The sequence below is a fragment of the Alligator mississippiensis genome, chromosome 2 (genome assembly GCF_030867095.1).
Source record: "Alligator mississippiensis isolate rAllMis1 chromosome 2, rAllMis1, whole genome shotgun sequence".
NCBI lineage: Eukaryota > Metazoa > Chordata > Crocodylia > Alligatoridae > Alligator > Alligator mississippiensis.
Window position 1 is genome coordinate 83,359,933 of NC_081825.1, and position 13,353 is coordinate 83,373,285.

Genomic DNA, 13,353 nt, shown 5'->3' on the forward strand with positions numbered 1-13,353 from the left:
CTTGGAGAGGAAGTCTCTGCTAGATTGATTTTGCTATTCTTAGCTAATATCTCTAGCACAGTGGTTTTCAACCTTTTTTCACTTGTGGACCCCTACAAAATTTCAAAGGTGCAGACCCCTTTGGGAATTTCAAATATAGGTGCAGACCCCTTTGAATTTTAAGTGTAGGTTTTCACATACTGTTGATTGATCATAGTAGTCTTTCACAGAACCCTTAGCCATAGTCTGCGGACCCCTAGGGGACCCCTGCAGACCACAGGTCGAAGACCACTGCTCTAGCACATACACACTCATGCAGGTGGTTGCTTTTTATATTGTAACGTTTCTATGTGTTTTTTTGTGTTGCCATAGATTCCCCCTCTCGCCTTTTCTTTAACCTTTTATTTAAGAACTCTTACACTCTTGGTTAAAAGCAGTTACAATAGTTAGTAAAATAAGCTGCATGATTAGACATCCCAATGATGTTGCTTAAAAATATGAGGAAATAAAAAATCTGTGTTGGTTACAGTATCTTTTAAAAATATTTTAAATCATTTGCCAGGGAAGTTTTTTGTTTGTTTGTTTTGGTGGCTTCTCATAAAGCTGGCAGGGTTAAATGGCAGCTGCAGACTGATGGGTAGACAGCACAGAGCTTTTTATTTTTTTTTTTTCTTTTTTCTTTTTTTCCTTAAGCCTTCCTTTCATGTTTAGCCAAGTGAAAGACTCAGAGTGAAATGTAAACTCTGGCTCAGCAGATCTTCAGGGTCCTTTAGCCCGATGAACAGCCTCTGAGAGTTTAAGGGTGGGAGGCAGAAGTTGGGAAAGCCTGTTAAAGGCAAAGCCAAAAAGGCCCCAGCCGAGACATGACTCTCAGATCATTCAGATGGGAGGAATGTGGAGGTAGTGCCCTGGTGGGCTCTTGATATATTACACCCAAAAGAATAGTGCTGTGCAATCAAAACCAATTGTTCTGAATTTATCCTTTAGATGTTACAGAAGAAAAAGGCATTTGCTTTATTTCTCTTCCGAGTCGTTTAACCATTTATCCTTAATCATTGGCTCTCTGAGTGAGAACAAGTGCTTGGTTCATTGAACATTGTTCTTTTTAAAATTATAGACTGGAATCTTTTGTTTAATGTGGGAAATAACCTTTTGAAAAACTTGACATACGGACTGGTCTCTCAGTCTTTTAGAGTTTCGCTAAAAAGTGACGTCATACAAAAATATAGCCAGATGCTTGGATGTTGGATTGTGGGTCAGCTTGCATTAGTCTGTGATGCACAAGATGTTACACAGTTAGTAGTTCCAATATCTGGCTCGATCAACTTGATGATGTTAAATTAATGGGTCTATTGCAGTCATTGTGACATGATTTCAGCACAACTGCTGTTGTTTAAAGAAAGAAAAAATTGTTATTGTACCTGTACTGTAACAAATTTTAGAAGCACTCTTCAGTAAAGGGTATAGACAGCATTTTTAACAGGGAGGATGCTTGAGTTCATGCAAATAGAATAGATCTTGAATATTGTTTTTACCCTAACTACTGTGTCGGGGTCATTCCCTGATATCTGATCTGTTTAACCCAGGGAGATTATGGTCGTTTGGTGGTCTCAGCTCCTCAAAGTCCCGCTCTTTTCTTCTTGCCTCTGGGGTATTAGTTCTTGTTCATCAGCATCAGGCTGAAGGTCTCTCCTGATGCAGAATCTGGCACCATCCTTCCTTGGATGGGAAACAGCTCAGCAAATAGGATTTCTTCTTTTTGTGAAGGAGAATTCTGTGCATCTGGGTAGAGCTCACTTGGCAGTACTTCTGCTCTTTCTGCAGCCAGGCTGGTTGTTTTCTTCCTTCTTACAAATGCTACTACTGATCCTTTCCATCCGTCTTTATTTAAGAGAATTTCTGATTCCATCTCTCCAGGGAAACCTGGGATTGATTCAGACAGCTGCCACTCTGCTGAGTATGATTCCCAGGACCTCCTAGATCTATTCTCTTTTTGCCTCTGACACCACCCACACCTTTGTTCAGTACATGCAACTTCTGCACTTGTCATAGGCCTAATCTTTACAAAGTTTTGTCAGTTCACATGCAAAGCTCCAGTAGAACCCTTCTTTCTGCTGAGAGAGATGGATTTCCCCTGCAGAGTGGATTTAGGCTTCTGCCACCAATCAGGAGAAGGAACATGTAGGCACTCCTGTGCCTACATTGGCTGCAGCAGTCCCTCCATCTTTTGGTGTCTTCTCAAGTGCATTGTGTGGATGGGCTTGTGCAGACTCTGGGTATGAACACACATTCATTTCTAGCAGTGGACATTTCTGAAAATACCTGCCACTAGAAGTCTTTTTGGAAGAGGGAGTAAGACAGGTGTTCAGTCTGCGGCCGCCCTCTCTTCCCTGATCTCTTCACCTTCCCTGGACCAGGGTGATCCCAGTTTGTGGAGGACCTGGGGAGCAGTGGCTGCTCCATTCCTCCCAGTCCTCAGGGGCAATGGTGTGGCAGGGAAAGACTACCTGTGCCTTCATCAGACCAGGGACCCCCAGAATGTTGCTCTTCTCCTCCGCTTTTGGTCTTGGTTTCTGACACTACTCATCTGGGGAAGAGATAGGGAGCTTTAGTAGCTGCCCCACTCCCCTCACAGACTGGCTTAAGACAGGATTGGAGCAGCGTACCTCAGACCAGGAGGGGAGTAGAGCAGTGTACAGGCATTAATTATTGAGAGAGAAGCTCCCTTGCAGGGGGGATATTCTAGGTTGAAGATCTCCTGCAGGTGGCATGTTTCCTGCAGGAGAAATTGCATGAATGCTTGTATGCTCCTCACTTCTACCATAAGAACAGCAATTCTCTCAGTAGAAATATAATGCCTCTACATGGCCTCTGATATCAGTCCCATCGTGCCTGCAGATCAAAGGGCTCCCAGCTGCCATCTTACTTGTAATCTTTTCCTTTTCTGCGATTGGGGTTGAGGGGCATCTGAGGGACAATATATACAAAATGTGAAAGCTTTTGTTTTGTAGTGTAACCAACAGATTGGGTATCTGCTGTTTCTGTTTCTCATTCTGCCACATGCAAGGCATAGTGTCTGTAAAAGCAAGAGGCCACCTACCTGAGTACTTGCCAAAGAGTATTGCACATGTGGTTTTTTTCTACACTCCTGCTTTCCTTACTGAGTGAGAAAAAAACCAAATGTATTTTCAAGATGTTAAAATGAATTCAGTTAAAACTTGGCTATTTAAAAAGAGGATATAACACTTCCAGCCCCAAAGTGAATTAGTTTCTTCTGGTTTTGGTAGTTGTATGCTATCCCTGCCAGTGCATGTGACAAAAAACAAAGGCCAGTTACCTGATCCTGTTGACATTTTAAGACCCTTCCTCATTCAGGACTTAAGTCTTTTTGTAGGTGGAAAACAGTCATTTTTTTCACTTTGGGTTCATTATTTTGAAGCTAGCGACAGTGCACTTCAAGGCTAGGGACAGAAATTACACACAAACCAGTATAAGTAATCAGAAACCAGTTCAGATATGTAACACAACACAAGTTCAGTACACATGCATTGCTTTCAAAATGGCCAAAGCTGTTTTAAGATAACTCAGGATGGATATAGTGTCAAACTTAACTGATTTAGGTTAAATCGGTTTATTGAAGTTCTGTCCCAGATCCCCTCCAGATTCAAATTAACTCACAGTTCCACAGCATCCCAGGATGCTTTGCACCTCCCCTGGCAAGTTCCCCCCTTGCAACAGAGAGGCACCCCTTGACTTCTGGCTGAATGTGACACATTTCTGGAATCAAAAGTGAATGTCTATTCCTTTGCTTATTGGTTCAATTTATGCAGATTAGACTAACCTGTGAAGATGGAATTGATTCAGCCTTGAGCTTTTTGAATGTCTGTACTTAGCCCAGAAGACCACAAAGGATGTTAGTGACATGTCAGATGTTCACGTATGCATTGCATTCATGCAAAACTGAAGATGCAGAACAAATCCATAGATTGCATTGTATTGTGGGTAAGGCCCTTGTCTGTGCCTAGGCTCAGTTCTCTCTGAGCCACAGGCTTTTTCTGTGACCTCAGATTTAGGGACAAGACTAACTTTCTCTGATCTCCTCTTCGTCTTTGTAATATGGAAATAAAATTTTATTTTTCTCATCTTTTGTCTTGTCTTCAGGTCAAGGAGTGTATTTTACTGGATATTTGTAATATAGAGGGTATATTTTAGACATGATATTTTTCTAGTTGTACTATGATGTTGAAAATTCCTTATGGAATGTATGAGCATATGGATTAAACTATACCAATTTCAGGCTCTTTCCATAGAGAAATTTGCATCATGCAAGTGCCTAATGGGGATACGCTGCACTGATATAAAATGCAGTTTATTACAGTGTGTTTTATTGGTATCTGGTAGGATTAATTAGTGTGGGAGTGAGCCCCACATTATATGGATCAGTGTATCTCTATTGAAGGTTTGTTCTGGTATAACTTAATGTGCTTATGCAGATGTGAATTTTCAAAGTGTACACAGGCCTTCAAGAAATGATGGCTTAGCATGTGGATGAGTCACTTGAAGTCAAGTGGCAATAACATGAGCTCTTAATTATCACAAGTCTAAAAATCTGTTGTGGAACACCCGGCACGTAGTTCATTTAAATGAAAATATTTGCTCTCTGTGCAATGTAGCAAGAGAGACTTCTCCCACGGTGAGGTAACCTTACATTACAAATCCAAGAAATGTGACAGAATTGTCACCTAACTTAAAAATAGTTTAAGAAATGGAAAGGCTGAGATCAAAAGCAGAATATATGGATTCGTTTCTCAAGCTCACGTATACATGGTGCAGAACAGGTTCAGGGAGTCAACAAGCAGAAGCTACCTTGAGGATTTTGTAATGAATTTTACTTATCTTCTTTCTAAAGTTCCTTAGTAACACAATGGGAAACTTTTTATGTGCCTAGTAGTTGTTCAATAATGTGGTGTTTTGTATAATTGATTTGATTTTTATTTTGCCTTTGCTTCATAGATTTCAAAGACATTAGGGCTGGAAGGGATCTTGTGAGATCATCTTTCCATTATGAATAGTTTCACATAGATGCTATATTGGTTGACTGCGTTGCTTCAAGAAAATTTGCTTTGGCATGCTTCTTGAGCAGATATTAAGAACAACTTTGTTAGTTGTTGCTTGGAATGTGCCAGTGTGTGCTTGAATCCTAGTCCCAACGTGCCTCAGGACTCCTTTTTTTTAACACATAAATGAAAAACAGTTGCACCTACCACTGTGGTTTAAATGTAGGTCTCATCTGAAGTTCCATATTGTCTTAGGAGAGAACAGGATGAGTTGACAGAAGTCTGATAGTGGACAAATATAGGAAGATTTTGGACTTGCTTGGATGGGGAAGCTCATAATTGGGAAAGCAGTAGAGTTTTCAGATAAAGTTTTCAGCCATTCAAGTTTTCCAGCTATAGCTCTCAACTATAGCTTGGTGTGATTGAGTTAATACATACTCAGAAATATAATCTTTTATTATATTGTGCATGCCAGTGAATTTGTGATTTCATCTATTCAAGTATCATAGATTTGTATTTTGCTTAGAAAAAAAGTGTCATGTTACAAAAACATACTTATTGAAGTTCTTCATGTTACATAGATTGAACATTGCATGTGTTGTGAAAGGGAAAATGAATCCATATCGAAGTCATAATTGCTATGTGAATTCATCCAAAAGAAGAAGATCCAGCTGCAGGGTATAGAATATAATGTTAAGCGTTCTGTTAAGTGCTGGATAGATCCACATTACTTGACTACAAAAGAAAAGTACTTGATTTTTTTTTTTATTCTGGCCAAATTAAGTAGTTATAGTCCTTGGAAGCTTAGTATTATTTCTCCCTTTAAGTACTGATTCACTGTAAGCTGCCTCTCTGTTGAATCCTTGCAAGAAAGAAAAATAATTTCTGTCTTACCCTTTTTGTTCAAGTATGTGATGAGGATTTTTTACTGCATTATTCTAAAGCCTATAAACATTTTCTGCTTAATTTTGTGTATTAAAATTCTGTTATACTCACTGGTATAAACCTTGGGATTAAATTTAATATATATAATATTATTTTGCATTTAATGCTTTTCATCCCTAGACATCAAAGCCCATTTCAAATGTTATGAAAGCACAATGCAAAACTCATTCTGATATTTTTGTTTTTTAGGGTGTACCTCAATTACCATGTGCCAAAGCATTATATAACTATGAAGGAAAAGAACCTGGAGATCTTAAATTCAGTAAAGGTGACATCATCATTTTGCGTCGGCAAGTGGATGAAAATTGGTATCATGGAGAAGTCAATGGTGTCCATGGCTTTTTTCCTACCAACTTTGTTCAGATTATTAAACCTTTACCTCAACCTCCGCCTCAGTGCAAAGCACTTTATGATTTTGAAGTGAAAGACAAGGAAGCAGACAAAGACTGTTTACCATTTTCAAAGGTAAAAACATTTAGAAATGATTTTTTTAAGAAAAAAAATTGTATGAATAATTGTTTAGTGACTTAGAATGTAAGACTTTTCTGAAAGTGACTTAAAAAGTAAGACTTTTCTAAAAGTCCTATCTATATATTCTTCTGTAATTCTGATATGCCCACAACAGGCCAAAACATGGAAGTTCATGTAGTATTTCTTCAATATTCAATCAGTTCTGTCCATCTCAACTAGACCTGTTTCCCATCCAGAGATTTCACCGTTGCATTTGAGAGTCTAGTTTTCTTAATTATTGTAATAAGCACGCTGAATTTGAGAGAGAGATTGAAATGTAAATAAAAATCATATTCTCTCTGAAGGAAACCTTTTTTTATTTACTTGCCAAGTTTTCATTTTTTGCAGATTATTTTTAGTACTGACTTTGAGCCCTGTCACACACATGAGTAAAATTGCTTTTTGCAAAATAGTAAGTTCTTTTTTTTCACTTCTATTTCATTCCTTTTCTGTCTCACAAGGCATGAAATTATATGAAGCTTTAATAGAAATATTAGGATTATGAAGAGCATTCTTAATGACACTTTTAACCATAGCTTGGAGCTGTTTTCTTTTGTTCTCTTCACATTTATAAGATATGTTAACTTTGCAAGATTACACAAATCTACAAGATCTAACGTGAAATAATCAGATTTCTTTATTGCCTTCAGCTATTAAATGTAGAAAGGGTGACTGAAATTATAAAAGCAGGAGACCCTAAGCATTCAACTCTCCCTGAGCAAATCAGTGCAGCTACATGTGAACAGATAATGGCTTTTACTGAACAAAATATTAACGCTCACAAGGGTGATCTGTATTAGCTTACATATGCAGCTTTGATTTTTAAGTTGTGTATGCAGTCTAGAATTTTCTTAATCTTTTGTTTTACATAAATGCACATAAATGTTTCCTAACATTTTTACTCATGCAATGAAATATAAATGAATGATGTTTCTGGGACAATCAATAAATATAAAGAGCAAGTAATATGTTCCTAATATAAAGTTCTTGCAACCAGGCTTAAAACTCAGTGGGTATGCTAATGGAACTGATGTCAATTATGCTTTCAAATTTTTCTAGTGTTCTTGCCTAAATAGAAAAGTAACTGCTAGGAATAGAGTAAAACAAGTCATCTGACAGATAAAAAGAGTTTGCAATTCAGTTCTGTCTAACTGGGGACACAAAAGGGGACTGAAGGAAAGCAATAGACTTGGCACAGCAGGCAGTCTGTTACTCAGAAGCCCAAATGCCACTTCTTGGGCTGTTTGCAGGACTCCCCAATAGTTTTTTTTCTAGTCATGGTGAACTATTTAATTCCAAAAGCTACAGGTTCGCATTGTGAAGTGCCTGCTATAGAATTCTTTTCCATGTACTCCCTTGTGTTGTGGAGAGAAATTAAATGAGGAACTTAATTAGAGTTAAGAGACATAATCATTTCATGTTTGTACAGGATGATGTTCTGACTGTGATTCGCCGAGTTGATGAAAACTGGGCTGAAGGAATGCTGGCTGACAAGATAGGAATATTCCCTATTTCATATGTTGAGGTGAGTAAAGCATAGCTATAATGCTTTAGGAGTAATTATTTCAGTTTATTTAGTGTCTTTCGAAAATCCTGAAAGGTGAAAATAATGTTAAAATGTGCACAAAAACGTTAAGGTATACCTAAAACATAAACAGTTTTCGTTTACATTGTTATGACACATAGGTGCATGAATTGAGTAATCTCATGGCTTTAAAAATCAGTGTTCTTTCCTTACCCTTTCTCTCCATACTGTCTTATTACCTAAGTTCATTATACTGCATATAGTGTTAGATTATATGTTCTTTAAGACGGGAACATCATTTTTATGTTTATACTAGGAAGTACCTGGTCCATCTCATTAGACACTTCCAGCTAAACAATAAGCTCTCACTTCCTAATGCTTCACTACAATAAAGTAAATGAGAACAACCTGAGGGAGGGTAAATTAGGCATTTCAGACTAAGGAAGACAAGGTTAAGGTACACCTGAGCCTACTAGCCCATAGGGCTAGCATGGTTAGGACATAAGATCATAGGAAATTAGGGTTGGGAAGGACTTCAGGAAGTTATCTAGTCCAGCCCCCTGCTTAAGGCAGGATCAGTGCAACTAAACCATCTCTGCTAAGTATCTTTCTGACACACTCTTGAAAATTTCCAGAGATAGATTCCACAACTTTTCTAGGTAGCCTGTTCCAGTGCTTCACCACCCTGCGTCAAAAATGTCCTCCTCCTCTCCATCCTAAACGTCTTCTTCTATAGTTTGAGGCCATTGCTCCTAGTCCTGTTCCCTGCTGCCACAAAGAAAAGTCTGTCCCCTTGCTCTCTGTAATCACCCTTCAGGTATATGAAAACTGTTATCAAATCCCCCCTCAGTCTTCTCTTCCCCAGGTGAAATAACCCTTGTTTTTCCCAGTCTTTCCTCATAAATCATGTCTCTCAGGCCTCTTATAATTTTTGTTGCTCTGTTCTGGCCTCTTTCCAATCTGTCCACATCCTTCTTGAAGTGTGGGGCCCAAAATGGAAGAGAGTACTTCAGGTAAGGCCTCACTATTGCTAAATAGAGCAGAAGAATCACTTCCCTTGATATGAAGGGAAGAATCACTTCCCTTAATACAGCCTGGGATGCTGTTGGTCTTTTTTGCAACAAGAGCACACTGTTAGCTCATATTCAGCTTGTACTCCATTGTATGCCAGTCATTCCTCAGTCTGTATTTGTCCATAGTTTTTCTGCCCCAAATGCAAGATTTTTTACTTGTCGTTAAATTTCATCCGCATGATTGTGGACCATTTTCCCAGTCTGTCCAGGTCATTCTGGATCCTAACCTTATCCTCCACAGCTCCTGCAGCTGTACCCAACTTGGTGTCCTCTGATAATTTGTTAAGTGTCTAATTAAGTCTGGTTATCTTAAATGACTAGGTATCCATTTACAGCTAGGTTAGTGAAGGGGGCAGCCCTTTGGCACAAGTAAGGAGTGAGGCTCAAATCCATAGCTCAGGATATGTAGCAAAAAACCCGAAATTTTTTTCTACCACAGCTATACTATAGCTGAAGCAGGGGAATGATTTTCAGAGATGCAGAACTTTAGAACAGCTTGCTGCCTCCTCTTTAGACCAAGCTGCAGATACTTAAATGCCTCTGATATGATGTGCCTCTGATATGATGTGATTATACAAAGAAGGACATTGTGTTTCAGGTTGATAGGTTCCAAACAGTTCAGGGTCCTCATATGTCAAAGCCATCACCTTCTGTTCCACCCAGAAAGTAACAGGCAGCTAATACAAACTATAGTCATCCACCCTGGCAATCTTCAAAAAACATCTTGACGCCTATCTTGCTGGGGTCATTTGATCCCAGCAGTCTTTCCTGCTCACGTACAGTGGGGCTGGACCCGATGATCTGTAAGGTCCCTTCCAGCCCCTAACTATGAAATTCTGGAACTATGGAAAATTAACATCACAATAATAGTTGCTCACATTACAAAAGTGCCTGGAGTCTCAGCTGATGTTAGGATCCTATTGTGCTGTAACTAGCACAGATGCATAGTAAAATGTACTTGTTACCCTGAAAAGTTTGCATCAAAATAGAAAACAAAAGTTTGGAGAAGGAAAAGGTTTTTTTTCCCCCAGATTACAGATGTAGAAATGAGAGTGAGGCAGATTAAGTGATGTGCCCAAGGCCATGGGGATGTCTGAGTCCCTGGCAATACTGTTTCCTATCCTTCCAGCTCCATGCATGAAACATTGCTTACTTTTATTTTATCTGTAAATGATTTTTTCACTTTACATGCATCCATGAACTCAGCTTCTCAGAACCCTCTTTCCCCCTAAGTTAGGATAGCGTTACTTCCATTTTATGAACACACTGATTGTGCAAGCTAAGTAATTTGCATTATGTTACTCAGAAAAGATGGAAGCACCATGACTAGAACGTGATCTCTGAAATCTGAGTCCACAGGAAAGTTAACAAGACTCTCTGTTTTGTGGTAGTTGAAGTTCTGAATGGTTTTAACTTGTCCCTAAGTTTTACTCTGATTTTGAGATAAAGTAACATCCAAAAAAGTTCTCACCCTCTTACAAATAAGAAATGGAAAATCACCTTTGCCAGAGCTGTCACCTATACATGACTGTAAATTTCTAACTCACCATTTCTGAGTGTTTGTATATTCCCTGCCATTTGTTTTATATTTGTTCTCAGTCCTGGCTTCAAATAAAGGATAGGGCTGTTTTTAACTTGATACTGTTTTAAGCCTGCCTGCATTTATTTTGGAAGATGCATCCTTCAGCCTCATCCTCGTGAGGTCTTTTCTCTAATTTCATTAACCTTCTACCATCACATGCTGCTCAACAGGTAAAAGTCATTGTGATGGCTTTTATCTCTTAAAATTTTGTTCCACCTATCCCTTAACCAACCTCCAAAGGTAATTAAAATTTCCCTCTCTAGTAGAGTTTCTATATTGATATATTTTAACCCTTTTATTAATTACACCCTGGTATTTCTCAGCTTTTAAAAAAATCTTGTCTTTTTTCCTAATATTTGTTTTATTATAACTACATGGTACCATGAGGGAGCTTTAGATAAGTTTCATGCTATTACTGTTAAAGGGAAAGGGAATTTGAAAGGGAATGTTTCCTTATAGACAGTTACAGAAGGGATTCTCAGTTCAAGTATAAGATGTCATTGTTACTAAAAGGAAGGTTAGGTAAGTACTGGTGCTGCATATACAAGACACAAGAGTTCCTGGTTTTGTCACTGATAAAAGTGAAATTATTTAGTGCGTGAGGGTGTTTATATAGTATTAGATTTGTCCAAGGGCCATAGCAGAAGTGCTTATGGCATGGCCCTGCCAGATTCGAACAAATCTGTAAATTATGCTAAATACTTTGTCACAAGGTACTGAAAGGAAAGGAAAATTTGTCCTGAAAAAATTATTAAATCAGACGTTCTTGTTGAACAGTTAACATGTGCCTCATGGTTGTCAATTACAGTTTACTTTATTCTGACTTTTTTTGTTGTTGATTCCAAGTTCATTCAAACCTTATACCAGATACCCCAAATTATTATTCAAAAAGGTTTACTCTTAGAAGCAGTGTTGTGCAATGAATAAAATAATTAGTCATTAAATAAATTTTATTGTTAAATTTCTGAGACAAAAGGCAAGTTGAAGATACTATAATGTCCTGACTTTATTGAAGTTTTCTCAAAAAATCTTCAATTTGTCTCTTTTAGTTTAGCCACCAATATTCTGCCAGATTCCAGTCCCATGGTAGTGAGATGAACTAAGTACAGATAGTCAAAAAGTTCAATTCCATCTTCACAAGTTAGTCTAAGATGCATAAATTGAACCGATAAGCAAGTGAACAGACATTCACTTTTGATTCTGGAAATGCAGCCACATTCAGCCATAGGCCAGAAGCCAGAGGGTATTAGAGCACGCCTTTCTGCTTGACTGGAGCAGATAGCTTGGGTCAAGGCTAGTCCACTCACCCTGCGAGGGGGGAACTTGCAGGGGGAGGGGAGGAGTGCAAAGCATCCTGGAATGCTGTGGGACTATGAGTTAACTTGAATCTGGAGGGGATCTGGGACAGAAGTTCAATAAATGATTTAACCTAAATCAGTTAAGTCTGACACTACATCCATCCAGGTTTATCTTAAACCAGTTCTGGCCATTTTGAAAGCAATGTATGTGTACTGAACTTTTGTTGTGTTACAGATCTGAACTGGTTTCTGGTTACTTATACTGGTTTTATGTGTAATTTCTGTCCCTAGCCATGGGAACCAAAGGGGCTTGGTATATGAGAGCAGGTATGGCCTGTGGTTTGGCCTGTGGTATTTACCGCACTGACCTGGAATAGATGCTGTAATAAGTAACATGACATGTGGTGAGCCTTTGGATCTTGAGACTGTACCTTCCATTTCATCATCTATGTCCTTAATGAAGATATTAAACAGTATTGGATTGAGAACATAGCTTGTCCCCACAGCTTGACACCTCCTTCCAGTTATACTTCAAACTATTGATGACAAGCATAATGTTCCAATCAGTTTCGCACCCATCTTAGAGTAGTTTCATCTTAATTGTCTTTCCATAGCTTATGAGGTGGTCATGGGAGGCAAGTCTCAAAGTCTTTCTGTAATTTCCTGGGTCGTCCTCATTCCATTTTTAAAGCTGGGCACTGTGTTTTCCCTTTCTGCCATCCTTTGGCACTTCAGTTGATAGCTTTGATTTCTCAAACCTAATAGCCAGTGCTAGTCCCTTTACCTCAGCCAATTCCGTGAGTACTCAGGAATGAATCTCATTCATCTCTGCTAACTTAAAAACATCAAATTTGTCTAAATAATCTCTAACCTGTTCTTTCCCTCTTGATGATCTCCTCCTGAAGCCTTGCTGCCAACTATGCCTGTCATCTGATAGGAAATGTTTTTTATGAAGACGAAATTTAAAAGAACACAATAAAGGCATTAAATACTTCAGCTTTCCCTTCACCCTTCATTATTAGATTCCCCTCCCCATTCACTAAGGGACCTTCATTAGAAGTAACAGGAAGACCAAGGAAAGTATATCTATAGAATGCTTTTTTTTTTTTTTGCCTTTTATGTCTATTGCTAGCTGTCCCTTAGTTTCTAGGTTCTGGTTTTGGCATTATGATCTCTCCCAGCCACTGCAGTGCTGCTGCTTTTAGTACTTCTTAAGGGGAAAAAATCCTTCTCCTCCCCTTAAACTTCTGGGGTAAGTACAGACAATCGGAAAGCCCAAGGCTGAATCGATTCAGTCTTTGCAGGTTAGTTTAAGCTGCAGAGATTAAACTGAGACACAGCTGGACAAACATTCACTTTTGATTCAGGAAATGCAGCCACATGC

The 13,353-nt window shown here is 38.7% G+C and overlaps 1 protein-coding gene across 1 annotated transcript in view; it reads left to right on the forward strand.

The window, feature by feature from the left end:
* SH3RF1 (SH3 domain containing ring finger 1) overlaps positions 1 to 13,353 on the forward strand; it is a 156,190-nt gene that overhangs the window by 101,578 nt on the left and 41,259 nt on the right. Inside the window, exons 3-4 of the mRNA XM_014594095.3 lie at positions 6,171 to 6,446; positions 7,921 to 8,016. Of these exons, the coding sequence (XP_014449581.1) occupies positions 6,171 to 6,446; positions 7,921 to 8,016 (372 nt within the window). The remainder of the gene's footprint in view (positions 1 to 6,170; positions 6,447 to 7,920; positions 8,017 to 13,353) is intronic.